Source organism: Natrix helvetica (genome assembly GCF_964273705.1).
Source record: "Natrix helvetica genome assembly, chromosome: 16".
Lineage (NCBI taxonomy): Eukaryota > Metazoa > Chordata > Lepidosauria > Squamata > Natricidae > Natrix > Natrix helvetica.
Window position 1 is genome coordinate 8,314,270 of NC_138563.1, and position 27,565 is coordinate 8,341,834.

Here is a 27,565-nt window from a genome sequence, read left to right on the forward strand (position 1 = left end):
CCAAAATTAACACCAGACCAATCAAAGAACGGCAAAAGAGCCATCACCAATAAACAGCCCCACCAAAGAATCTCTAAGACCCCCCACCCACCCATTCACACAGACACGCAAGACACTAGAATATAAACTGACAGCAAACAGCACTCCTTACTAGCACTGATGGTGTTATTTAGTAGGGTCATAAAACGTCTGCAAGAAAAGAAGCCAGCTCAAGGACGCCATAATCCTCCTCCTCCTCTTTCTCTTCCTCCTCCTCCTCCTCCTCTCTGCACACCCCACTCCCTTCTAGCACTGATGATGTTCCCTAGTTGGGTACGGTCGCAAAATGGGATCACATAACCCTGGGAACACTGCACACGTCGTAAGTATGAACCAGCTGCCACGCATCTGAATTTTGATCGCCTAAAGGTGCCAGAAAGGTTGTAAGTGTGAAAAATTCTCAAGTCCCTTTTTTTTCGGTGATGTTATAACTTTGAAAGGTCACTAAATGAACTTCCCAAAGTCAGAGCTTACCTGTAATGGAAAAGAAAGGCAGGCAGTTTGTTGATTTATTTGAATTGATTAGCTTTGTGTCAGGTTTCCGAAAGATGCCCTAATTAATTCATGAGCCTCAAGCCAAGTTTCAAAAGAAATCCAGTCATTTATTAGGAACACCATTTCGGCAATACCCCATTGCAGTCAGATCTAAGCTTCATTTGAATTAGGGCTGAACTTGGCCCCCGTTTCTTCCCTCCCCTCAGTCTGTGTCATAAATCACATTCTCCAATGAGGTGCACCCCTCCCAAGTCTCCTGCGGTAATCTGAGATCCGACTATCCGAAAGTATGCGTGGAATGCACTTCCCCCACCCCTTTCGTCACCATGGCAACTTTATGAGATGACACTTTATTTGTTTTTGGGCTCTCCCCAAGGTAGCCCCTAAGGAAGGGGCAGAAGGTGGAGGCCATCTTGAGTTTTTCAACCATACCCTGCAGATCCGCCTGGACAGTTTAGATGAGTGTCAAGTAATTAGCAGACTAATTAACCCCCTTGCTGTGAAAACTCATCTTCTTGATTCAAGACATAACTGGAAAACAGCGATGGCTATCTCGTGGGAATTAGTAATAAATAAACTTAAAAGAAAGATGACGACGTTTAATTGCACTAAATTCTATAGTTGCTGGATAGTGAGTCAGAGCTGCAAGGGCGAGAAGCTTAGAGTAGAGTAGAGGAGATTAGAGGAGAAGAGAAGAGAATAGGATGTAGAATAGAATGGAACAGAATAAGATTTGGGATGGAATGGAATAGGATAGGATAGAATTTAGGAAAGGATGTGATGTGATGGCACAGTAGAGTAGAGTAGAGTAGGATAGACTAGACTAGACTAGACTAGACTAGACTAGACTAGACTAGAATAGAATAGAATAGAAAATATGAAATGAAATGGAATGGAATAGAAATATGGAATGGAATGGAATAGGATAGGATTTAGAATAGGATGAGATGGGATGGGATAGTACAGTAGGGTAGACTAGACTAGACGAATAGAATAGAAAATATGAAATGAAATGGAATGGAATAGAAATATGGAATGGAATAGGATAGGATTTAGAATAGGATGAGATGATATAGGATGAGATGGGATAGGATGGGATGGGATAGTAGAGTAGAGTAGAGTAGAGTAGACTAGAGTAGAGTAGAGTAGAGTAGACTAGACTAGACTAGACTAGACTAGACTAGACTAGAATAGAAAATATGAAATGAAATGGAATGGAATAGAAATATGGAATGGAATGGAATAGGATAGGATTTAGAATAGGATGAGATGGGATGGGATAGTACAGTAGGGTAGACTAGACTAGACGAATAGAATAGAATAGAATAGAAAATATGAAATGGAATGGAATGGAATAGAAATATGGAATGGAATAGGATAGGATTTAGAATAGGATGAGATGATATAGGATGAGATGGGATAGGATGGGATGGGATGGGATAGTAGAGTAGAGTAGAGTAGAGTAGAGTAGAGTAGAGTATAGAGTAGACTAGAGTAGACTAGACTAGACTAGACTAGACTAGACTAGACTAGAATAGAAAATATGAAATGGAATGGAATGGAATAGAAATATGGAATGGAATGGAATAGGATAGGATTTAGAATAGGATGAGATGAGATAGGATGGGATGGGATGGGATAGTACAGTAGAGTAGAGTAGAGTAGGGTAGAATAGAATAGAATAGAATAGAAAATATGGAATGGAATGGAGTGAAATGGAATAGAAAAGAATAGAGAATAGAATGGAATAGAATGGAATAGAATGGAATAGAATGGAATAGAATGGAATAGAATGGAATAGAATGGAATAGAATAGAATAGAATAGGAAATACAGAATGGAATGGAATAGAGTAGGAAATAATAGAGAATAGAACATTTTTCAGATTAACAGTTGGAAGGGACCTTGTCGGTCATCTAGTCCAACCCCCCCACCCAAGCAGAAGATCCTCCACCGTTTCTGACAGATGCCAGCCCAGTCTCTTCTTGAAAGCCTCCAGGGATGAAGCTCCCACAACATCTGAAGCCATAGAACAGGACGGAACAGAATTCTTTATTGGCCAAGTGTGACTTGTTGTGCATCTCCATCACTGGAGGTTTTCAAGACTACACAACCCTTTGCCCGGAACAGCACAAGGTCTCCTGCCTTGAGCAGCGGGTTGGACTAGAAGACCTCCGAGGTCCCTCCCCCATTCCTCAGTACTCTGCAATTTTGCAATTCTATTCCCAAAGACGAGCAGCTCCGCGTGGCGCTGCCCAGATTTTCCCAGCCCAGAAACGAACGAATGAACGAAGAGATCTGCCTGGCGGTGCTGCTGAGGTGTGGGGCCCGAGCACCGCTGCTTCCAGAGCCTGGTTTTGCAAGAGTCCCCAGGGGCAGTTTCAACCCAACAGCCGTGGCACAAGCACCGGGAGCCACGCGGTTGCATAAGGTTGTGCAACGTTCAGGCTCGCCCCGCTGGCCTATGAGACCGCATTCCTGAGCCAGCGGAGATATCTGGGCCTCATAAAAATTGCCCGCTTCCTCCGAGCGAGCCCCTTGTGATGCGGGTGACGAGCATTTTTACCAGCGTAGCTCAGCTGCAGCTTTCTCCCACATCTCTTATCTATTGTAAGGTTCCAGCCGTTTCCCGGAGCCACTGAAATGCCCAAGAGAGTGGAGACTCCAGGCGAGGCTTGCAAAAAATATCAGCTTTCATTGATGGCCGTAGCAAAAGCCGGGTGTCCAAACTATATCCAGGACATACAAACAAATGCATGGAAGGAATAGCCACCCCCTGCAAGAGGGGCTTCAGAGTATTATATGCATTTTATGCGGACAGAAACAACATTTATCCAATCAGAGACAAAGATTCATTCATCTTTAAAACGTCCTTTTGTTCAAGCTCCTGTCTCTGTCTACCTTATCTGTGGAGTATTCTTATAGCCTTGTGTAGGGGGTAGCAGCCCCTCCTTTGCCAATTGGTTTTTCGGCAGAATGCTTTAAGGATTTACGAGCCGAGAAAACTCCCTAGTTTGGTTCTTTTATCTGTGGGGCCTGATATTCCCGTGTAACTATTTTCTTCTATGTTTTCAAGAATGGGCCTAGCTTTGAAGCCAAGAATAGAAGCGAGACGCAGCAGGGAGATAACATTGGCAGTAAGGCCATCCAGGATTAAGGTTGCAATTTGTTAGGCTAGAAAACAACTCATTTCCGACAGCCTACAATAATATAAGCAGAAGCCAATAATAAAGCTTAACGATTTCTAGCAATATATCATGTCAGAAGCAAACAGCAAATATGGTTTTAATCAGGAACAATTATATAGTAAAATAAACAATTCATAATAAAAGAAAATAGCCAATATGGATTCATATTTATTCACATACTCCTTCATTATTCCCCCCCCACCCCCCAAAATGCTTCCTAATATATCTTGCAAGGCTATACCCAGAGATTACTGCATGTTGGGTTGGGTTTGTCTTAACTTGGGTAAAGATCTGGTTTTCCAAAGCACAAGAATGTAGGAGAAGAAGCATTTATGCAAGAAAAACCAAATGCACAGGTACAGTATAGGTGGTACCTTGCTCAATTGGAGTAACTGGGAGAGGGATCTTGGAGTCCTAGTGGACAACCATTTAAATAGGAGCCAGCTGTGTGCAGCAGCTGCCAAAAAAGCCAACACAGTTCTAGGCTACATAAAAACAGAGGGATAGAATCAAGATCACGTGAAGTGTTAATATCACTTTATAATGCCTTGGTAAGGCCACACTTGGAATACGGCATTCAGTTTTGGTCGCCACAATGTAGAAAAGATGTAGAGACTCTAGAAAGAGTGCAGAGAAGAGCAACAAAGAGGATTAGGGGACTGGAGACTAAAACATATGAAGAACGGTTGCAGGAACTGGGTATGTCTAATGAAAAAAAGGACTAGGGGAGACACGATAGCAGTGTTCCAATATCTCAGGGGTTGCAACAAAGAAGAGGGAGTCAAGCTATTCTCCAAAGCACCTGAGGGCAGGACAAGAAGCAACGGATGGAAACTAATCAAGGAGAGAAGCAACTTAGAACTGAGGAGAAATTGCCTGACAGTTAGAACAATTAATCAGTGGAACAGAAGTTGCCTCCAGAAGTTGTGAATGCTCCAAAACAGGACATTTTAAAGAAGAGATTGGATAACCATCTGTCTGAAGTGGTGTAGGGTTTCCTGCCTAAACAGGGTTGGACTAGAAGACCTCCAAGGTCCCTTCCAACTCTGTTATTCTTCTAAAAAAAGAAGAAGAAGCGATGGGTGGAAACTCACCAAGGAGAGAAGCAACCTAGAACCAAGGAGAAATTTTCTCACGGTGAGAACAATTAACCAGTGGAATGGCTTGCCTCCAGACCTTGTGAGTTCTCCTTCACTGGAGGTTTTCAAGAGAAGATTGGACAGCCATTTGTCTGGAATGGTAGGGCCTCCTGCTTGAGCAGGGGCTGGACTAGAAGACCTCCAAGGTCCCTTATTGTGATACTGCTGCGGAGGGCTGATCCAACAGGGTTTTGAAGGTGTGTAAGCATATCACCTTGTGTATGGGTTTAAGATATCCGATGCAATTTTGCTGCAAGAGAATTGGGTGTGCCAAGAAAAAAAATCTGGAACAAATGATAGAATTGGGAGATCGGATGGCAGGAATTGGGCACGTAGAATTTAGAAAAAAAGAAGGACCAGGGGTGACATGAGAGCAGTCTCCCAATATTTGAAGGGACCTCCACCGTCTCTTCCCACTCTTGATTTTTCTGCCACCTCTGCAGGAATCGTCTTTAGAGAAAATCCCCACCTGGAAAAATAGACTAGATTAATTATTATTTTTGTTGGCGGTGACTAATTTCGCAACATTCCCATCCAAACTTTGTGGGATGGTTTTTATCATGGGGGGAAAAAATCATGTTGTGCTGCTGTTGATTTTTCATGAAAAGCTATTAGTACGCAGGACGTTAGACATATATTACAAGAAGGAGGATAACTATACTTTTTCCTCACAGCATGGAGCAAACGAGGACTGCTTGGACGGGGAGAACCGTACGCCACTACATTGGGCTGGTGAGTCCTAAAAAAACTACAGGTAGTCCTTGACTTACGACCAGAATTGAGCCCAAAATATCTGTTGCTAAGGAATAGCAATAGCCCTTAGATTTATATACCACTTCACAGGGCTTTCCAGCCCTTGCTAAGTGGTTTACAGAGTCAGCCTCTTGCCCTCAACAATCTGGGTCCTTGGAAGGACGGAAGGCTGAGTCAACCTTGAGTCCTGGTGGGATTTGAACTGCCAAATTGCAGTCAGCTGGCAGTCAGCAGAAGTAGCCTGCAGTACTTCATTCTATCCACTGCACACCAAGGAAGGAAGGAAGGAAGGAAGGAAGGAAGGAAGGAAGGAAGGAAGGAAGGAAGGAAGGAAGGAAGGACTTAAACTTATACACTGCTTCACAGTACTTTCCAGCCCTCTCTAAGCGGTTTACAGAGCCAGCCTCTTGGCCCCCCAACAATCTGGGTCCTCATTTTCCCCACCTCGGAAGGACGGAAAGCTGAGTCATCCTTGAGCCTGGTGGGATTTGAACTGCCAAATTGGAAGCAGCTGTCAGCGAGCAGAAGCAGCCTGCAGTACTTCATTCTAACCACTGCACAACAAGGAAGGAAGGAAGGGAAGGGGAGGGGAGGAAGGAAGGAAGGAAAGAAGGAAGGAAGGAGAAAGGGAACAATAGCAATAGTACTTAAACTTATATACTGCTTCACGGTGCTTTGCTGCCCTCTCTAAGGGGTTTACAGAGTCAGCCTATTGTCCCCAACAATCTGGGTCCTCATTTTACCCACCTCAGAAGGACGGAAGGCTGAGTCAACCTTAAGCCAGTGAGAATCGAACTGCTGGCAGTGGGCAGAATTAGCCTGCAATGCTGCATTCTAACCACTGTGCACCACGGCTTTTCCTAACCTAGTAATTTCCCCTCTGGTCTTTGTTGTCCTGCCCTCAGGTGCTTTGGAGATCCGGTTGTCGTCCCCCCCCACACCTCTTGTCTGTGACAGCCAGATCTCCAAAGCACCTGAGGGAAAGCTAGGAATTTAGAATGCAGCATTGCAGGCTAATTCTGCCCACTGCCAGCAGTTTGATTCTCACTGGCTTAAGGTTGACTCAGACTTCCGTCCTTCCGAGGTGGGTAAAATGAGGACCCAGATTGTTGGGGGCAAAAGGCTGACTCTGGAAACCCCTTAGAGAGGGCTGTAAAGCACAGTGAAGCGGGATATAAGTCTAAGTGCTCCTTCCTTCCTTCCTTCCCTCCCAGTAGTTAGAATGCAGTACTACAGGCTAATTCTGCCTACAGTCAGGAGTTCGATCCTGACCAGCTCAAGGATACCCCGCACGACAACAATCGAGCCAATCACTTGGGGGTCTCCCTAGTACCCTGGGGTCTCTGGCCTGCTGGCACAACCATGTCTTCATGCTGTTTGAAAGAATGTTGGGGCGGGGGCAACCTTATTATTTGGAGGCCCCCAAATTAAATCTTTCTTCCAAGCGCTGCAGCTTTTTCGCAACTGCATAAGAGGAGTGGCTGCTTTTGACAGCCTTCTGTCCTTCTGAGGTGGGTAAGATGAGGACCCAGGTTGTTGGGGGGCGAGAAGCTGACTCTGTAAGCCGCTTAGCGAGGGCTGTAAAAGCTCTGTGAAAGCGGGATATAAGTCTACTGCAAGTGCGATTGCTAGGAAGGAGAAATCCAATCGAGAACTAAGGAGAAATTTCCTGACTTTAAGAACAATTCATAGAATAGCTTTCCTCCCGAACTTGTGCGTGCTCCATCACTGGAGAATTCCAAAAATAAATTGCACAACCATTGGACCAGGGTGATATCAGGTCTCCTTGGATAACTGCCTTATCCGTCCCTCCAGAGGTTGGACTAGAAGATCTCCAAGGTCCCTTCTAGGATTCTGCGAACTTTTATGACTTGCCTCCATGCAGGAGGCCTCCTCAATTCAATCTTTCTTCCAAGTGCGACAGCTTTTTCCCCAACTGCAAATGGAGGAGTGGCTGTTTTATAAACAGCACACTGATAATCTGCAGTTATGCACACCTTAGCAGAACTTAAAACGGGAATAATAAGTTTTTCCCAGGCAGCATCTTACAAAGTCGCCAGGAAGTCTCCATAAACTAGTTGAGCTCGTGGTGGCTTTAGATCCCCCCTATTAGAAGAGAAGCGGTTTTGTTCTTTATTAGAAAAAAGATGTTGAGATTGCAAAGAATGCAGGGAAGAGCAACAAAGAAGATTAGGGGGCTGGAAGTTAAAACTTATTTAAGTTGTAGGAATTGTGTATTTCGAGTCTAGGGAAGAGAAGGACCAGAGGAGACAGGAGAGCATCTTCTAATATTTGAGGGGCTGCTCCAGAGAGGAAGGAGGTTAAGCTGTTTCCAAGGCCAGACAAGGAAGAATGGATGGAAACTGACCAAGGAGAGATTTAACCCTGAAATAAGGAGGAATTTTCTGACAGGGAGAACAATCAATCCATGGGACAGAAGTTGCCTTCAGAAGTTGTGGGAGCTTCATCCCTGGAGGCTTTCAAGAAGAGACAGGACAGCCATTTGTCTGCTATTGTATAGGGTCTCCTACTTGAGCAGGGGGCTGGACTAGAAGACCTCCAAGATCCCTTCCAACTCTGTTATTCTATAAATGCCTCCTGCTTGAGCGTGGGTGGGAGGGTAGACTAGAAGACCTCCAAGGTCCGTTCCAACTGTGTTACTCTGTTATTCTTTGGGGGTGTCATTATTTCAATTGTTATTTGAGCCCACGGCTTTGGGATTCCCAGGTGGTCTCCCATCCTGTCCAAGCCCTAACCAAATCGGATCCTCCTTTGCTTCCAACCCTTTCCAGGCTCTGCTCCCTGCTGAGATTCACAAGGGTTGCAGCCGCTGAGTAACTTCCCCTGAGAAGGCTTGGTTCTCTCATCAATTTCGTAATTGCATTTTAATCAGGGAACAGGATCTAGTCAGTTTCACAACATCAAGTTGTGTGGTAGGGAACTCCAGGGCTACGTTTCTGCAAGTGGCCACCCCATTCCTCCAGCTGTGACCCTTCAAGGCAAACAAGGATCTCATCCTGCAAATACATTGATAGTAACCTAGAGCGCTGATTGGCCCATAAAATCTGGTCTAAAAGCCGTCACAGAAATGAGCAGATTCTTAAAAGTAGCATCAGGACAAGCTGGAACAAGCCCTGCTGTGTTTCGAGGGCGTGTGAGGCCTTCACGGATCCATTACCTGTTGAGGGAGATTGGTCAACTCTGCATCCACATCTTCCTTAGCAAAGCTAACAGGTAAGGTCCTCAAACCTGGCAACTTTAAGACTTGTGGACTTCAACCCCCAGAATTCTCCAGTTAGAAGTCCACAAGTCTTAAAGTTGCCAAGTTTGAAGACCTCTGATAAACCTTTTCAACCTCTTACCTTTTCAAACAGGTGAGCACCAATGGCTTAGATCTAAAGTTTTCAGCCATTTCCTTACTGGGATTCGAACCTGGGCTGTTTTTACGTTAGGCAGTTGTATTAGCCCCTAAGCCACAAGCTCTCCTCCCTTATCAGCTGAGCCAAGGAAATAATTTGGGCATACCAGGTGCTTTGACATAACACTTACATGTATGTATGTATGTATGTATGTATGTATGTATGTATGTATGTACGTATGTACGTATTTGTGTTACAACCCCTGGTATGCCAATAAGGGTATGGCTAGCTGATGAGAGCTAAATAGCTTGAAATAGATCTATACTAGTCTCCCTTTATTTATTTATCAGCACAAATATTATATATATATAAGACTCCTGCCTAAGATATGCCCAGGTTCAAATCCCAGTAAGGGTATGGCTAGCTGATGAGAGCTAATTAGCTCAAAATAGATCTATACTAGTCTCCCTTTATTTATTGCTGGAAAAAATAATCAAGCAACGAATTTGCGAACACCTAGAAGCAAACAAAGTAATAGCCAAAAGCCAACATGGATTTGTCAAAAACAGATCATGCCAGACTAATCTTATTGCATTCTTTGATAATGTGACAAAATTAGTGGACCAGAGGAATGCCGTTGATATAGTTTACTTGGACTTCAGTAAGGCTTTTGATAAGGTAGACCATAACCTACTACTAGATAAAGTAGAAGAATGTGGGTTAGACAGCATCACCACCAGATGGATTGGTAACTGGCTGACCAACTGCACTCAACGTGTAGTTCTCAATGGAACTGCATCTACATGGAGGGAAGTATGCAGTGGAGTACCCCAAGGCTCTGTTTTAGGCCCAGTACTCTTCAACATCTTCATCAATGATTTGGATGAGGGAATAAATGGGGAACTCATCAAATTTGCAGATGACACCAAGCTGGCAGGAATAGCCAACACTCCAGAAGATAGGCTTAAGATACAGAAGGATCTTGACAAACTTGAACATTGGGCACTCTCTAATAAAATGAAATTCAATGGTGAAAAGAGTAAGGTTCTACATTTAGGCAACAAAAACGGAATGCACAGGTACAGTATAGGTGATACCATACTCAGTAGTAGTAACTGTGAAAGGGATCTTGGAGTCCTAGTGGACAACCATTTAAATATGAGCCAGCAGTGTGCAGCAGCTGCCAAAAAAGCCAACACAGTTCTAGGCTGCATCAACAGAGGGATAGAATCAAGATCACGTGAAGTGTTAATACCACTTTATAATGCCTTGGTAAGGCCACACTTGGAATACTGCATTCAGTTCTGGTCGCCACGATGTAAAAAAGATGTGGAGACTCTAGAAAGAGTGCAGAGAAGAGCAACAAAGATGATTAGGGGACTGGAGACTAAAACATATGAAGAACGGTTGCAGGAACTGGGTATGTTTAGCTTAAGAGAAAGAAGGACTAGGGGAGACATGATAGCATTATTCCAATATCTCAGAGGTTGCCACAAAGAAGAGGGAGTCAAACTATTCTCCAAAGCACCTGAGGGTAGAACAAGAAGCAATGGGTGGAAACTAATCAAGGAGAGAAGCAATTTAGAACTGAGGAGGAATTTCCTGACAGTGAGAACAATTAATCAGTGGAACAGCTTGCCTCCAGAAGTTGTGAATGCCCCAACACTGGAAGTCTTTAAGAAGATGTTGGATAGCTATTTGTCTGAAACGGTATAGGGTTTCCTGCCTAGGCAGGGGGTTGGACTAGAAGACCTCCAAGGTCCCTTCCAACTCTACTATTGTATTGTATTGTATTATTTATCAGTACAAATACAACATATATATATATATATATATATATATATATATATATATATATATATATATATATATATATATATATATATATATATATATATATATATATATATATAGTTGCCTTTGTGTTGTATTTGTGCTGATACACACACACACACACACACATACTACATACCTATATATACACACAACTTAATTTAATATATGGTCTTATCTTAATTTAATATATGGTTTTAATTTAATATTTTATCCTATGTTATATTGTCCACTAGATAGATGATAGATAGACAGATAGAATAATAGATGACAGAAGATAGTAGATAAGATAGAAGATAGGGATAGGAGGTAGATGATTGATAGAAGATTGATTGATAGATAGAAGGTAGAAGGTAGATGATAGAAGATACATGATTGATAGAAGAGAGATGACAGAAGACAGTAGATAAGATAGAAGATAGAGATAGAAGGTAGATGATTGATAGAAGATTGATTGATAGATAGAAGGTAGAAGGTAGATGATGGAAGATACATGATTGATAGAAGAGAGATGATAGAAGATAGATAAGATAGAAGATAGAGATTAGAAGGTAGATAATTGATAGAAGATAGTTTGATAGATAGAAGATAAATGATAGAAGGTAGATGATAGAAGATAGAAGGTAGATGATGTTGTAAGAAAGATTAAAAAGGTAAATAGACATATTAATCTAAGATAAAATCATAATAAATTCACCATAACACGGAGGTATAGAATTACAATGAGTTCTCCCAGCACAGATACTCTAGTTCACAAGAAAAACTCAGAACAACTGCACAGGTTTTGTACAAAACTTTTCTGCTACCATATTGTAATTTTAATATCCTCATGAGCGAAGCAATTAAATAACCGGGGAATAATTTATCTCCCATGTTTAACTAATGTATGGGATTGCTGATTAAATGTAAATCAAGTTCAGAATTTGTCCAGGTTTACATTTTCTCACCCTTGCCTCTGTCTCCCCAGAATATGCCAGTAAGCATTTGGAGAAAACCATTTTGCAACCCTGGGCTAATATGGTTTGCTTGTTCAGCAAGCTGTGTCAGCTCAGTCACTGTGGTTCGTGACTGCAGCTTTAAAAGAAACTGTAATTAAATAAACCATGGATTAGTGCAATGTGGGAAACCATGTGTAGGGTTAACACTGGCTGCAATACACAAAAGAGAATTATTAAATACTGTAAATAAACATCACTAAAATACTGTAAATAAATAGCGTTAAAAGACTGTAAATACTGCAAGAATTCTCCTTCAAGGTCTGCTGACAGGTGATTAAAGATGCCAGTTATGTAATTTAACATCTGCATTTATTTAAAAACCAAGCATGAAATTACAGCGAGGCAATTAAGAGGATTTAGGGTGGAAACTCAAAGCTGCATCTGTGTGTTTGTGTGTATATATATCTTTACTTTTGGAGAAGGGCGGCATATAAATCCAAATAAACCTAAACCTAAACCTTTATTTAAACTACGTTTCTATACCACTGATTGCATGACCTCTGGAGGTGCCATAAGCCAAATAAATTAAAATTGTGCTGGGACAGTGAGTTAAGAAGATGGAAAAAGCAGGAGGAGGGAAGGGTTACAAATAGTAGACATGCTAAATGAGTGGCATATAAATTTAATAAATAACATTCCCTAACGCCCATCTCATGTAAAATTCTATGCATGAAGAGAGATGGTTGAAGCCTCTTGAAGCTGGAGAATAATTCTCCTTAATTCAGTCCTACGGATCTCACATAGACTTACTTTTGGGTACACGTGCGTTTTGTTAAAGATTTAGGCATTCTTCCTTTACTTTTTTTTTTAAAAAAAATGAAATTTAGGGTTTTTGATATTTAGCAGAGATGAATACAATTTGCTCCAATTTTTTTAAAAAAATCTTTGGTCCTGAAAATTGCATTTACTATTATGGGCCCATAACGTTGTCAACGTTTAAACCCCTTTTTAATTCCACCAACAGCTTTATCTGGTTGTGCCTCAAGTGTCTTGCTCCTTTGCGACCAAGAAGCGTTCCTTGATGTCACGGATAAGGTAAGTAGTGTAATTTACTAACTTAGTAGTTAAGAAGGGTTCCCCCCTCCCTCTTGACTATTTTTGATTAATGGAAGGTACTTTTTTATGAGATTTTTTTTTAAACTACTGTAGTAAATATTACTTTACTACTGGGAAAATAGAAAAACTCCCACTATATTGTGGGAGGCTATTTCAGGTCACAAGGGTAGTTATTTAAAGGGAAACTGCCCATTTCAGTTTATTTTTGCTAATTTTACATGTTGGCAAAGTTGAATGGGCGGACCATAACTTGTTCTGAAGTGCCTCATCTTTGCCAAGAAATATTTAAATATATATATTTTATATATTTTAATGAAATTAAAAATGTTGTGTGTGTGTGTGTGTGTGTGTATGTATGTTGTATTTGTGCTGATAAATAAATAAAGGGAGACTAATATAGATCTATTTCAATCTATTTAGCTCTCATCAGCTAGCCATACCCTTACTGGGATTTGAACCTAAGGGTATGGCTAGCTGATGAGAGCTAAATAGCTTGAAATAGATCTATACTAGTCTCCCTTTATTTATTTATCAGCACAAATACAACACAAATATAACAAAGGCAACATTAAAAATATGGTTTTCTGCCTGGATGGTCTCCTGCAGTGAGCCGAAAGACAGAAAGGGGGAGTAGTGAGTTCCCTCCCATATTTGGGCATACCAGGGGTTGTAACACAAATACATATACATATACGTGTGTGTGTGTGCGTGTGTGTATGTATATATATGTTTTCGTAGATTTTTACGGGTGTAGGTATGCTGGTTTTGTTGTATTCGGGTCTTTTCCCGTGTAAGATTGAGATTGTCTTGGCAACGTTTCGGCGAGGTCTCACTTGCCATCTTCAGGCTGGGTTTTGGGCTTAAAGCGTGGTCGGAGCTGCCGTCTCTCTATAAATCTTGGTGGGGGGTATGTGGAGTGCTGGCTTTGTTGCTGTAAGTGGGTTGATTGGCTGTGTAGTTACATCCTGATTGGTAGATGGAGTTGATGATGTTTGTAGATTGGTCGGCTGTTTCATATCATCCTGCGTGGCTGAGGTGCTGGCTGTGTGTCCGTTGTTCTTTTGTGTTGTAACGGCCTGGGTGGTGGGCGGCTGCATGTGCAGAAGCAAAAAACAAGATGGCGTCACCCACTTTTAAGGGGTGGAGGGGAGTGTGTTTTATACTCCAAAAGGTTCTTTGTTGTGCTAACTATAAAAGCAAACATAAGCCATTTTTCTTAGGGAGACCCCTAGTTTTTCAAGGTACTCTAATAAATTACTTTTAAAGGATCTTCCAACTGAGATACCTATTGGAAAAAGTAAGCTAAGGACGGTTTCTGGAACCAGCTGCTGCTCATCCTTGCTTTGGTCTTGTCCTTTTTCCTCCCTTCTTTTGGTCCCCAAATTGAATGTTTTGCTTCTTCTTTTGGTTCCAGAATGACCGAACGCCCCTGATGATCGCGGCTCACGGGAACCAGACCGCCATCTGCTCTCAGCTGCTCCAGAGGGGCGCCAAGGTCGACCTCCCGGATAAGGATGGCAAGTGAGTCTCTCCTTTGCGGCGCCCGCCCGGCGAGGCAGGCCGCGGAATCCAGCAGATGGGACTGCAGTCTCTCAGAAATGGTGGAGGGTTTCCTGCTTGGGTATGGGGGGGGGGTTGGACTAGATGACCTCCAAGGTCCCTTCCAACTCTGTTAAATCTGTTACATGGTTTCTACCCATTTTGTCCAGGACGGCTCTCATCCTTGCCTGTGAAAACGGGGGCGTGGAGGCAGCTGATCTTCTCCTGCAGAACGGTGCCAACGTGGCTCTAATGGACAAAACCGACCACGATGCCCTCTATTATGCCACGCGGAGCAAGAATCGGATTCTCCGGAGACAGATCCGGGCGGCCTTGAAGCGGTGGAAAAAACGAGGTACGGGGAGAGGATGGGTGGAGAAATCGCTACTCGTGTCGACCGGGCAGCAAAAGTATACGCCGGAAATATACTGTATTCCCTCTCAAAATATGTGCCAATCTGGAAACCGAGTGGCACATATTTTGAGAGGAAATAAAGTATATAGTGAGGAAGAATTGGGGCAATCTCCACGCATATTTTCCTTTTTTCTATTTCAAGGGGTTCCAATTCCAAACGCAATAAGGCACTCAATGGCTGGCATGGACTAGTAAGGATTGACAGATTGACAGAGTTGGAAGGGACCTTGGAGGTCATCTAGTCCAACCCCCCCCCCCCATCCAAGCAGGAGACCCTACACCATTTCTGACACATGGACAGTCCAGTTTCATTTTGAAAGCTTCCTGGGATGAAGCTCCCGCAACTTCCGAAGGCAACTTCTGTTCCATGGATTGATTGTTCTCCCTGTCAGGAAATTCCTCCTTAATTCCAGGTTGAATCTCTCCTTGTTCAGTTTAGATTGATGGAGTGGTAGGTAGGTAGGTAGGTAGATGATAGATAGATGATAGATAGATAGATAGATAGATAGATAGATAGATAGATAGATGATAGATAGATAGAGTGAGCAATAGATTGATACATTGATAGAATCAATCTATTAATCTATATCAATCTATCACTCAATCAATCTTTCTATCACTATCAATCTAACTCTATCAATGTTACTCAACCTATAAATATATCAATCTATCATTCACTCTTTCTATCTATCTCTATCACTCTATCACTCTCAATCAGTCTAATTATCAATATCACTCAATCTATCCATGTACCACTCACTCACTCACTCACTCACTCACTCCATCCATCCATCCATCCATCCATCCATCCATCCATCCATCCATCCCTCCCATCCAGCCCCACCCCACCCCCCGCCCTGCAAAAGAACCTGACATTCTCAACAAATACTTTCACCCGGTTCATTCTTGGTCCTTCTGTTTCCACAGAACTGGGACTGTTGGATTCGTCAGAAACTGGTTCACAGGTAAGGAGAAGCCTCACTTTCAATGAAAAGCACCTGAGATTGCTTTTTAAAAAACTCTTTAGTACTAGCAGTGTTCATTTATTTTTTTTACTTTTACTGCAGTGATTCATTTAACAAAGGTGGCAATAAAAGCCATAAAACGGGACAAAACTCACTTAACAAATGTCTCACTTAGTGACATAAATTCGGGGCTCAATTGTGATCATAGGTCATTGAAAGTATAACTGAAATCTCTCCTTGGTCAGTTTCCATCCATTCTTCCTTCTCTGGCCTTTTGGTGCCTTGGAGAATAGCTTGCCCCCCTTCCTCCTCTCTGGGGCAGCCCCTCAAATATTGGAAGATCTCTCCTGTCTCCCCTGGTCCTTCTCTTCCCTAGACTAGCCAGGCCCAGTTCCTGCAACCGTCCATCGTATGTTTGAGCCTCCAGTCCCCTCATCATCCTGGTTGCTCTTCTCTGCACTCTTTCCAGGGTCTCAGCATCCTTTGCAGATTAACAGAGTTGGAAGGGACCTTGTAAATCATCTAGTCCAACCCCCACCCACCCAAGCAGGAGACCCTACACCACTTCTGACCAATGGCAGTCCAGTCTCTTCTTGAAAGTCTCCAGGGATGAAGCTTCCACAACTTCTGAAGGCAACTTCTGTCCTATGGGTTGATTGTTCTCCCGGTCAGGAAATTCCTCCTTATTTCCAGGTTGAATCTCTCCTTGGTCGGTTTCCATCCATTCTTCCTTGTCCTTCCGGTGCTTTGGAAAATAGCCTGACCCCCTAACACCTCTCTGGGGCAGCCCCTCAAATATTGGAAGATGCTCTCCTGTCTTCCCTGGTCCTTCTAATAATTATAATAATAATAATAATTTTATTTGATTAGCCGCAACCCTCTCCCGAAGGACTCGGGGCGGCGTACATCAAAACAGATAAAATACAGATAAAGACACACATACATACATAAAGAACAAAGACATATACATGTGCATGGAGGAGGTAGACTCATAAGTGAAAGACAATTAAAAAACACAATTTAAAATCCCATTAAATAAAATTGCTGAATTAAAAAAGCCATCAGGAGCGTTATGAAGTTATGATTGAGCCAGGCCGGCTATTTGGAATAGGTGGGTCTTGAGCTTTACACGGAAGGAGCGGAGGTCAGTAGTGGTCCTAATATCCGGGGGGAGGTCATTCCACAGGGCTGGGCCCGCCACAGAGAAGGCTCTGCTCCTAGGCGCCGCCCCATGGCACTGTCTGGTGGACGGCACCTGGAGAAGTCCCTCTCTGTGCGAGCGGATGGGTCGTAGGGATGTATGGGGCAGAATACGATCCCGCAGGTAACTAGGTCCTGAGCCATGGAGCGCTTTAAAGATCGTAATCAAGACCTTAAAACGCACCCGATAGACCACAGGAAGCCAGTGCAGCTCGCGCAGGAGAGGTGTCACATGGGAGTACTTAGTACTCCCCATAATCACCCGCGCGGCCGCATTCTGGACCAACTGCAGTCTTCGAGTGCATTTCAAGGGAAGCCCCATGTAGAGAGCGTTACAGTAGTCCAGGCGAGACGTCACCAGCGCATGGGTGACTGTGCGTAGGGCGTCCCGGTCCAATAGGGGGCGCAATTGGCGCACCAGGCGAACCTGGTGGAACGCCCCCCTGGCCACGGCTGTCACATGGTCATCCATGGACAGCCGGGCATCTAGGAGGACGCCCAAATTGCGCGCCCGCTCCATGGGGGCGAGTTGAATGCCCCCAATGGCCAGAGATGGGATTAACTGGTTGAACCGGGGGGCCGGAACCCACAGCCACTCCGTCTTGGAAGGGTTGAGCTTGAGTCGGTTGTCATCCATCCAGACCCATACGGCTTCCACACACCGGGACATCACTTCTCTTCCCTATATTAGCCATGCCCAGTTCCTGCAACCGTTCATGGGATGTTTTAGCCTCCAGTCCCCTCATCATCCTGGTTGCTCTTCTCTGCACTCTTTCTAGAGTCTCAACCTCTTTTGTATATTGTGGGGACCAAAACTGGACGCAGGACTCTAGGTGTGGCCTTACAGGCTTTACAGAGTGGTATTAGGACCTCACTTGAGTTAAGGCAAATTGAGGATTACGGTGTGATTTCTGTCCCTTTTCCCTCAGGTGCCCTCAGAGAGCGGGAAGGACACGGACGTGAGTAGCCTGGCCTTCCAGAGCGAGGCAGGAGACCAGAGTGACGATGAAGAAGAGGCGGAGGAAGGGCCCGAGTTACGGGAGTGGCGGAGCAGATTCCGGGAGGAAAAGATGAAAGTCATCCAGCTGGAACTGCAGCTGGACCAAAAGACCAAAGACTGTCAGCTCTTCTCCGAGGAGTGTCAGCTCTTGAAGGAGAAGGTCTGGGACCAAGTACAGGAGATCAGCCAGCTCCTGCCGGATCGGGAGAGCCGTGGCCGCGACTGGCGGCTGCTGAGCCGGCACCTCAGCCACGATCCCACGGAGCGGGACCACTGCCTGGATCTTCTGGCCCAGCAGGTCCAAGAGCTGAAGGAGAGGAAGAAGCAGCAGGAAGCAGAGAAGGAGCTGCCGAAAGCTTCAACGCAAGGAGTGACCAGTCCCGCTAAGCTCCAGCCAGGGACGGTCCGGTGGCCCGGCGAGGAAGAGGCGGAGGAGCTGAAGTGCCTGCAGAGCGAGCTGGAGGCAGCCCTGGAAGGGAAGGCCATGGCGGCCCGGCGGGTGGAGGAGATGGAGGGGCACATGGAGAACATGAGGGCCGTCATCGGGGTCTTCGAAGCCAAGAAGAAGTCGCAGAACGCGGCGCTCAAGGAGATGGAGGCTCGCACGCAGCAGCTGGGTGACGAGAACCGAAAGCTGCGGGGGCTCCTGGGGAAACACCTGGCTGGGCCCCCCGAGAGCGGCCTTGCCCAGGCAAAGGTGGCCCAGTGCATTAAGGAGATGGAAGAGACCCAGTTCAAGGCACGAGAGGAGATGGTGGCCATGTTGGCCGAAAATGAAGACCTGAAAAAGGAAGCTGAGGAGGCCGTCCGTAGCAGGTTGCAGTTCCAAGCGGTGCCATCTGGCGCAGTCAAGAAATGCGTCACGGCCTGGAAGAAGGTGGTCACCGTCCTGGAGGGAGCACTGGCTAAGCTGGAAGAGGCCTCTTCTGCCCTCCTGGACAAAGCCCGGCCTCTCCAAGAAGCCATTTTGGAGCCTCCTTCCAAAACCTTGGTCAACGGCAACGGTCTTCCTGAAGAAGAGAAGAATGGCCACCAGCCAGCCCTCTCAGAGACCCTGGAGGAGCTGCAGAAAAGTGGGGTAGAAAAGACCCAGCTCCACAATGGTCTTGTGGAGCAGGTGAAGCTCAGGCCGAAACCTGAGGGGGTGGAAAACAAGGCCCGTCCATGCCGGAGAAGCTCCGATCTGGAGAAGGAGGTGTGGGACCTCAAGCAGAGCAACGGCGGCCTGGCACAGGAGTTGGCCCAGCTGAGCAGGGAAAGGGAGAAGCTCCAGGAAGAGCTCCAGAAGCTACACGGCCCCGCCGAGGGTTCTCCTCAGGTCGAGAAGACCGAGCGCCTGGTGGACGAGTTGAAACGGGCGGTGGAGGTCTTGTCCGAGGAGCTCTCGCTGGAGAAAGAGGAATCGGGCAAGCTGCGCCTGAAGCTGGAGGAGCAGAGGAAGGAGATGGCGTTTGTGAGGAACAACTTCCTCAAGAAGGTGGGCCAAGAGGCCGGCAGCCTCGTTGGCGACAACGTGGACAGCTGCATCTTGAAGGAGCTCCACTGGAAGCTGGACAACGTGGTGAGGAAGCAGAACGAGGCCTTGCAGCTGGTCTCTGAGATGGAGGAGGAGAACCGTGCCTTGGAGGCTGACCGCAACCTCCCGCTTGACCCCAGGAGCCCCAACGATGGCAAAACCAGCCAAGACATCTTCTTGGAGGCCTCCGAGGTCATCGGAGAAAATTGGAAAGTCCGAGAGCAGATGGTAGAACTGGAGAAAGGCTTGCAAGAGATGAAGAAGCTGCTGGTGGCATCTCAGTTCACCCAAGGAGGCCTCAAAGCGGCCAGCCTGATGCAGCTCCTGGATGGAGTCCTGGCCCAGATGGCCGACCTGCGCCGGGAGGAGGAGCAAGTCCTCGGCAAGTACGAGAAGATCTGCAGCATGCTGTCCACCAGGGCTCAGGTCCTGGGGGAGGAGCTGGCGTCTCTCCGGGAGAAATACGAGGAAGCCAATGGAGCATCTGCCCGTCACAAGGATGCCCTGGGCCGCGAGCTGAGGAAGACTCAAGAGCTCATGGCCGAAGCTCTGGAGCACGAGGAGGAAGTGGAAGAGCTGAGAGGGAAGTCCCAGAAGTTGGAGAGCACGGTGGACAAACTGAATAAGAAGGTGGACGACATCGCCAAGATGTGCCAGGAGAGAGACACCAAGGTAAGATCCAAAATGTCTCTGTGTTGGGGGAGGTGACTTTTAACAGAAACATAGAGTTGGAAGGGACCTTGGAGGTCATCTAGTCCAACCCCCTTGCTCAAGCAGGAGATCCTTACAGAATTACAGAGTTGGAAAGGACCTTGGAGGTCTTCTAGTCCAGCCCCTTCGTTCAAGCAGGAGATCCTTACAGGATAACAGAGTTGGAAGGGACCTTGGAGGTCTTCTAGTCCAGCCTCCTTTGCTCAAGCAGGAGACCCTTACAGAATAACAAAGGGACCTTGAAGGTCTTCTAGTCCAGCCCCCTGTACAAGCAGGAGACCCTATGACAAGTGGCTGTTTCGGTTATCTTAAACCCATGCACAAGATGATATGTGAAAGTTAACAGAGTAGGAAGGGTCTTTGGAGGTCTTCTAGTCCAACCCCCTTTCTCAAGCAGGAGATCCTTAGAGAATAACACAGCTGGAAGGGACCTTGAAGGTCTTCTAGTCCAGCCCCCTGGCTCAAACAGGAGACCCTTAGAGAATAACAGAGTTGGAAGGGACCTTGGAGATCATCTAGCCAGCCCCTTTGCTCAAGGAGGAGAGCCTTAGACAATAACAGAGTTGGAAGGGACCTTGGAGGTCTTCTAGTCCAGCCCCCTGTACAAGCAGGAGACCCTATGACAAGTGGCTGCTTCAGGTATCTTAAACCCATGCCCAAGATGATATGTGAAAGTTAACAGAGTTGGAAGGGACCTCAGAGCTCTTCTAGTCCAACCCCCTGCTCAAGCAGGAGACCCTAGACCATTTCAGATAAGTGGCTCCCCAATCTTTTCTTAAAAACCTCCAGTGATGAAGCACCCACAATTACTGGTGCAAGCTGTTCCACTGGTTAATTGTCTTCACAGCCAGGAGGTTTCTCCTTCATTCCAGGTTGTCAGAATTTGTTGCAGAAATCAAATCCAAAACACACACAGAGATAACCGATTCAGCAGGATCCATTAACTTCTCTATATACGTAATAAGTATATAGTAAATGAGTAATGAGTAAATGTACAATACTAATAACGGATACTTACAACGTGGTGGAGAGTGACAGACAGGCAAAAAACACAGGCAGAGGAGAGAAGCAGTTTCAGCTCAGCAGTCCTAGTTTCAGTTTCAATTCCCAGCAGACTCGATCCGTTCTCTTGCACAGACTCAGAGCTACACAGCTAAGCCACGCCCAGGCTCTGAGCCTTCTGGCATGGTTCTCCGTCACCAATTAGTTCCCATTGGCTGACCCAGTTGCCATGCCTGTCCATTGGCTCACCTGGTTACCATGTCCTCTTCCAGCCAATCCCCAATGCTATGTCCTACTCCAGTTCATGAATATTCTGACACAGGTTGCTTCTCTCCTTGATTGGTTTCCATCCATTGTTTCTTGTCCTGCAGGGGAGGGGGGATTTCCGCCAGAAGAAAAGGTCCAATTTTTATGGAAAGTTTGACTCAATTGGCTGAAGTTCCTATATGAGTGAACTTTTTGAGTGGACAATTAGAAGTCTTCTTTGACAACTACAAGCACAACTGAGAGGAGAACTTCTGTTGTTAAGCCGGGCAGTTGTTTAAGCAAATCGCATCTAATTTTTTTCCCTGCGCTTCTTAGGGGAATAATTGCAATTGTTAAATTGGATCTGGGAAGGTCGCAAGTGGGGATCACACAACCCCAGGATGCTACAACCGACATGAATACGTGCCAGTTGACAAAGAGTCCCAAATTTTGATCATGTGATCACGAGAAAGCTGCAATGGTCATAAGTGTGAGGACTGGTCATAAATCACATTGCAGCCATTCATTTAGCCACCGTTCAAAGTTACAGCGGGACCTCTGACCGTTTCTCATGCTTACGACCTTTGTGGCATTCCCACTCTCGCGGGATCAAAATCCGGGCGCGCGGCAACTGGCACGTACTTACGACGGTTGCAGTGTCCCGGGGTCACGCGATCCCCTTTTGCTGGATTCGTTTAGCAACCAGGTTCCTAACTTAACGACCGCAGCGATTCGCTTAACGCCCGTGGCAAGAAAGGTTGTAAAATGGGGGAAACTCACATCACGGCTGAAAACTCGCTGAAGGGCAGAAAGGTTGCGCTCCCTTGAGGTCGTAAGTCGGGGACTACCCGTACCGCCTGTCTGTTCCCCCCTCAGATCAAGAAGTTGCTGAAGGAAACGGAGAAGCTCTCGAGCGAAATCTTGAACCTGCGGAGCGAACGGACTCGGCTGATCCTGCAGAACGAGGTGAGTCGCGCAGGGCTTGGGGTGGGAGTGTGAGACAGGGGTGAAATTCAAATTATTATTTTTTTTACTACCGGCCCTGTGGGCGTGGCTCGGTGGGCGTGGTGTGATTCGGTGGGCGTGGCTCAGTGGGCGTGGCAGGGGAAGGAGACCGCAAACTCTCCATTCCCGCCCTACGCTTGGTTTATTTCAGGTTGCGCAAAAGAACCACCAAGAGATCGTCGCTATATACAGGACCCACCTGCTCAACGCTGCTCAGGTAAGACAGGTGGGAGCTTCCAGAAGCTTTCTCTCTTTCCCCTCCCTCTTTTCTCTCTCTTTCTTTTCTCTTTCCCTCTTTCCATCTCTCCCGCTCTTCTCTCTCTCTCCCCCTTTCTCCCTCTCTCTCTCTTTCTCCCTCCCTCTCCCTTTCTCTTTCTCCCTCTCTCCTTTTCTCTCTCCTCCTTCTCTCTTTCACTCTCCCCCTCTCTTCTTCTCTCTGTCCCCTTTCTCTCTCTCCCTCTCTCTCTCTTTCTGTCTGTCTTTTCTCTTTTTCTCCCTCTCTGTCTGTCTTTTCTCTTTCTCTCCCCTCTCTCTTTCTGTCTGTCTTTTCTCTTTCTCTCCCTCTCCCTCTCTGTCTTTTCTTCTTTCTCTCCCCCCTCTCTCTGTCTGTCTTTTCTCTTTCTCTCCCCTCTCTCTTTCTGTCTGTCTTTTCTCTTTCTCTCCCTCTCCCTCTCTGTCTTTTCTTCTTTCTCTCCCCCCCTGTCTCTGTCTGTCTTTTCTCTTTCTCTCCCCTCTCTCTTTCTGTCTGTCTTTTCTCTTTCTCTCCCTCTCCCTCTCTCTCTCTGTCTTTTCTTCTTTCTTTCCCCCCTCTCTCTGTCTGTCTTTTCTATTTCTCTCTCCTTTCTCTCTCTGTCTGTCTTTTCTCTTTCTCTCCCCCCTCTCTCTGTCTGTCTTTTCTCTTTCTCTCCCCACTCTCTCAAGGCGGCCAACCTTTTCTCCCTCTCCCTCTCTCTTTTCCTCTCACTCCTTCTCCCATTTTTCCTCCTCTCTCCTTTCTTTCTCTCTTTCTCTCCTCTTCCTATCTATCTCCCCCTCTCTCCCCCTTTCCCTCTCGCTTTCCTCCCTTTCTCTATAGAATAAAATAGAACGAATACAGAATAGAATATAAAATAGAATAAATAGAGAATAGAATAGAGAATAGAATGGAATGAAATAGCATAGAATAGCCCTTAGACTTATATCCCGCTTCACAGTCCTTTTACAGCCCTCTCTAAGCGGTTTGCAGAGTCAGCCTATTTCCCCCCAACAATCTGGGACCTCAATTTAACCCACCTCGGAAGGACAGAAGGCTGAGTCAACCTTTAGGAAGGAAGGAAGGAAGGAAGGAAGGAAGGAAGAACAATAGCAGTAGCATTTAGACTTATATACCACTTTGCAATGCTTTCCAGCCCTCTCTAAGCGGTTTACAGAGTCAGCCTCTTGCCCCCAACAATCTGGGTCCTCATTTTACCCACCTCGGAAGGACGGAAGGCTGAGTCGCCCTTGAGCCAGTCAGGATCGAACCGCTGGCAGTGTGCAGTGCATTAACCTGCAATACTGCATCCTCACCACTGCACCCCCACGGCTGTAGGTCAAGGACCCCCACGATTAGATTTGTTGCTGGCAAAGGAATGTAGCAATGGGTGTTTGCTTTGACGGGAAATCCCTTTGCAGGCCAGAAATGCACAACTTATGTTTTTTTGGTGGGGGGATATTTTTCTCCAATGCAGGGGTACATGGATGAAGAAGTCCACGCCATGCTGTTGCGGATCCTGAGGACCGACTGAAGTCCAGACGACCCCATGTAAGAACCTTATTTATAGATCTATTCCTAAAAGGCACGTTATTCAGGATTTCATTGGATCCCTAAATCTCGTGATAAACGAGATTTCAGTCGCCTCCAGCTGTTTTCTTAAGGGTCTCCCACACTTCTTGTTTTTTCTCAAGTGGCAAGCAGTTCCAGAGCAGCGGTGGGTTCCGGGTCCCATTGCAATCGATACGCTGCGCACCGATATGCATGCCAACGCCCTGAGACACCCACCTGCTCGAGGGAGGTCGTGCATGCGCTGAGCACGCTCGCGCAATCGGCCGGTTGCGTTATAAACTGCTACGGAATGCCGGTGGGCCAAACGAGCCACCGTACTGGTACGGTGGCCGCTGGTCCTGGCTGCTACTGGTACGGTGACATCGGGCCCTACCGCCTGGAACCCACCACTGTTCCAGGGACAGCTTCGCAATCTCAGACATTGAACCATTTAAGAACTAACTGGCTGGAAATGTCACCAGACACCTGGTTCATACTATCATATGTGGTGGACGTGTCAAAAAATGAAAAAAAAATCCTGGACCAAAATACATACGTGGCTGGGGAAAAAAAGACCAAAACAACAGATGGACTTGAAACCAGAGACATTTTTGTTGGGCACTTTCCCAGACAAGTAGAACAAAGGGAATGTATATCTGATTTTGCATGTTTTTTTAAATATTTTTTTTAAAATTTTAATTAAACGAAAACAGACAAAAAGGAATCATCCTTCATTACATCTTGTGGAAAGCGTGTCGATTGGTTACAGATAACTTTCGTGCATTTCTTCCACAGTCATTACTTATAGCTCATATTAGATTATCCACTTTAAATCAAGAATCTTTGTATATCTTACTATCAATGTACCGCAATTCTCGTTTGACTACAATTATTCGAACGTGCTTTTGCCTCAAATTATTCATACTTAAAGACACAACCACAAAATGGCCTTCCTTAGCTATTTCAAAAATCCTCCGATAACATTACACCTTTGTGACATATTCTAATTAAAAGTCAATTAATAAAATTTCTAAACCTTCCCCCCTCTTTTTTTAAAAAACTCGCTGTTATTTTGCATGTTTTGACTGCAGCGAGAATAGTATTTGCACAGCAATGGAAAAGTGAAGAGATTCCAACAGATGAAAATGTGATTTAAAAAATGCAAGAATGTGCAGAAATGGGCAGACTAACACCATTTAGAAAAAGAAAGGAACTGAATATGTATGAGAACAATTATCCAATGGGACACTTGTCCCAAAGGTGTTTTTGCAGGAGGCAACTGGACTTCCTTGTTATTCTTTGAAGATGTTTCACTTCTCCTCCAAGTGTTTTATCTGACTGTACACCGCCCCGAGTCCCTTTGGGGAGAGGGGGCGGTATAAAAGTCTAAATAAAAGTAAAGTAAGTAAAGTAAGAAGCTTCTTCAGCTTCTTCAGAGGGATACTTGCCTTCAGAAGTTGTGGATACTCCATCACTGGAAGCTTTTAAGAATAGACTGGACACCCATTTATCTGGAACTGTATAGAGCCTCCTGCTTGAGCAGGGGGTTGGACTAGAGGACCTCAAGGTCCCTTCCAACTCTGTTATTCAGTTGCTAAGTGACAATGGTCATGTGACCATGAGGGACTCTAGATGTCAGTACTTCAAAACCAGGTCGTAATTCCCATTTTTGGGGGTCCGCTGTAACTTTGAACCGTTGCTAAGCGACTGGTTGTAAGTTGAGGGATACCTGCACAGCATAACCATCCTCAGAGTTTACAACCGATTAGTCCTGAGGAAACTAAGTGTCAGGGTAATGACCAGCTGCTATAAGGGTGTAAACCAAGATGATAAGATGAGGATGATTCAGCAGGGTTACTGCCACTTTAAGAAGCTGTATATATAAGGGAGGCCATCTCTCTCTCTCTCTCTCTCTCTCTCTCCTTGTGTATCTCTCTCCTTGTGTATCTCTCTTCATTGTAGTTCTCCATGTAGAGTTGAAGATTGCTTGCTTGCTTAGTATTTGCCTGACACGTGTAAGTATGTATACATAAGTCTTACATATAAACCACTGTTTAAAAGACAAACCTCTGTGTATTTTGCTCCTGGGTTGTCTCAAAATAATAGTCACGCTGTGCGCACTCAGTGTCTCAATGGCAGGAACAATTCAACGATATTTGAAAAGCGGACTTTCCCAGAGAAATCAAGGTGGCCTCCAAACGCGTTTGGGAATCGGAGGGAATTGCGATCTCTTTTTTTTCCCCATTCCAGGTTTAATTTCACAGCCCCAACCGTTCACAGCGCTAACACCATTTCCCCATCCTCTTTTCCCTTGCAGGCGAGAAACCAGCTCCCAATTCTCCCAGGAGCTGGCTCCAATTTCGGGTATCGCCCGTTGCGCAAAACCACGCAGGAAGGATACAACTTTGCACACAAGACCGTCTGCTTTTTTTGCCAGTCGTTGGAATCATGAGTGCGAAATCTGTTTTGCACGGTGTCTGAACGTCTGACTCGCTCTTTAGACCAGGGGTCGGCACCGTAAAGACTCCACCGGAAGCCCCGCGTTAAATTCTGAAGCCGACCGGAAGTACGGTTCCCCCACCATAGAGTCCTAGCATTGCCTCCCTTTTTCCTCTACCTGTCCTAACCGAAAGCCCTATCAATTGTGGAGACGACTGGCGACAGGGAGCCGCAGCAGAGGGATAAAAGAGCCACATGTGGCTCCAGAGCCGCAAGTGGCTGATCCCTGCTTTAGATGGAGACCTGGGTTGCGGGGAGGAAAAGAGGGAAGAAAGGACTAGTCTTCTCGGTGGTGAGGTTTTGGGGTGCAAGCCATTCTTGCGAGGAAATCAGGAAACACTTGCTCTTCATTGGACGGATGCCGGTAGTAACCACAACACCGAGCTGGAGTCATCAACTATTTCTATTTCCCGTAACGATTAAAATTTGGAAATTATCCTGTACTTCACCCCAGCAATTTGGCACTGAGATTGAGAGGATGCTGTCGCAACGCATGCCACTGAAAGCATGTTCCAGAAGAGATGGGGATGGTCTAGATCAGCCTTTCTCAGCCGTGGCCTCTCAACCGTGTAGAGTTCAATTCCCAGTTTTGCTGGCTGGGGAATTCTGGGAATTGAAGATCCCTCGCATGGATGAAAAACCCTGGCCGAGATTTTTGCGCTGCCGTTCTTCCGTGACATTCCTTGCCAAAGAAACATCTCTAGTGCTAAGGTCTGATTTTTGCAAAAGAAGTTTAATTTAAACCTTTGTTGGAGTTATCAGGATGTGGGATTTAAAAACAACAACAACAACATCTTACCAATAAATTATGAGCGTCTTCGTCGAA

At 45.6% G+C, this 27,565-nt stretch overlaps 1 protein-coding gene across 1 annotated transcript; it reads left to right on the plus strand.

Moving 5' to 3' along the window:
• Window positions 1-2,817: 2,817 nt before the first annotated feature.
• On the plus strand, window positions 2,818-27,565 carry ANKRD35 (ankyrin repeat domain 35; the record flags this gene model as incomplete). Its single annotated transcript, XM_081967918.1, has 11 exons — window positions 2,818-2,964; window positions 5,469-5,592; window positions 12,768-12,838; window positions 14,274-14,380; window positions 14,569-14,753; window positions 15,740-15,777; window positions 17,907-20,165; window positions 22,329-22,418; window positions 22,609-22,674; window positions 24,167-24,240; window positions 26,558-27,565. The coding sequence occupies 10 exons, from the start codon at window positions 2,818-2,820 to the stop codon at window positions 24,221-24,223; spliced, it is 3,144 nt and encodes a 1,047-aa protein (XP_081824044.1). The 3' UTR covers window positions 24,224-24,240; window positions 26,558-27,565.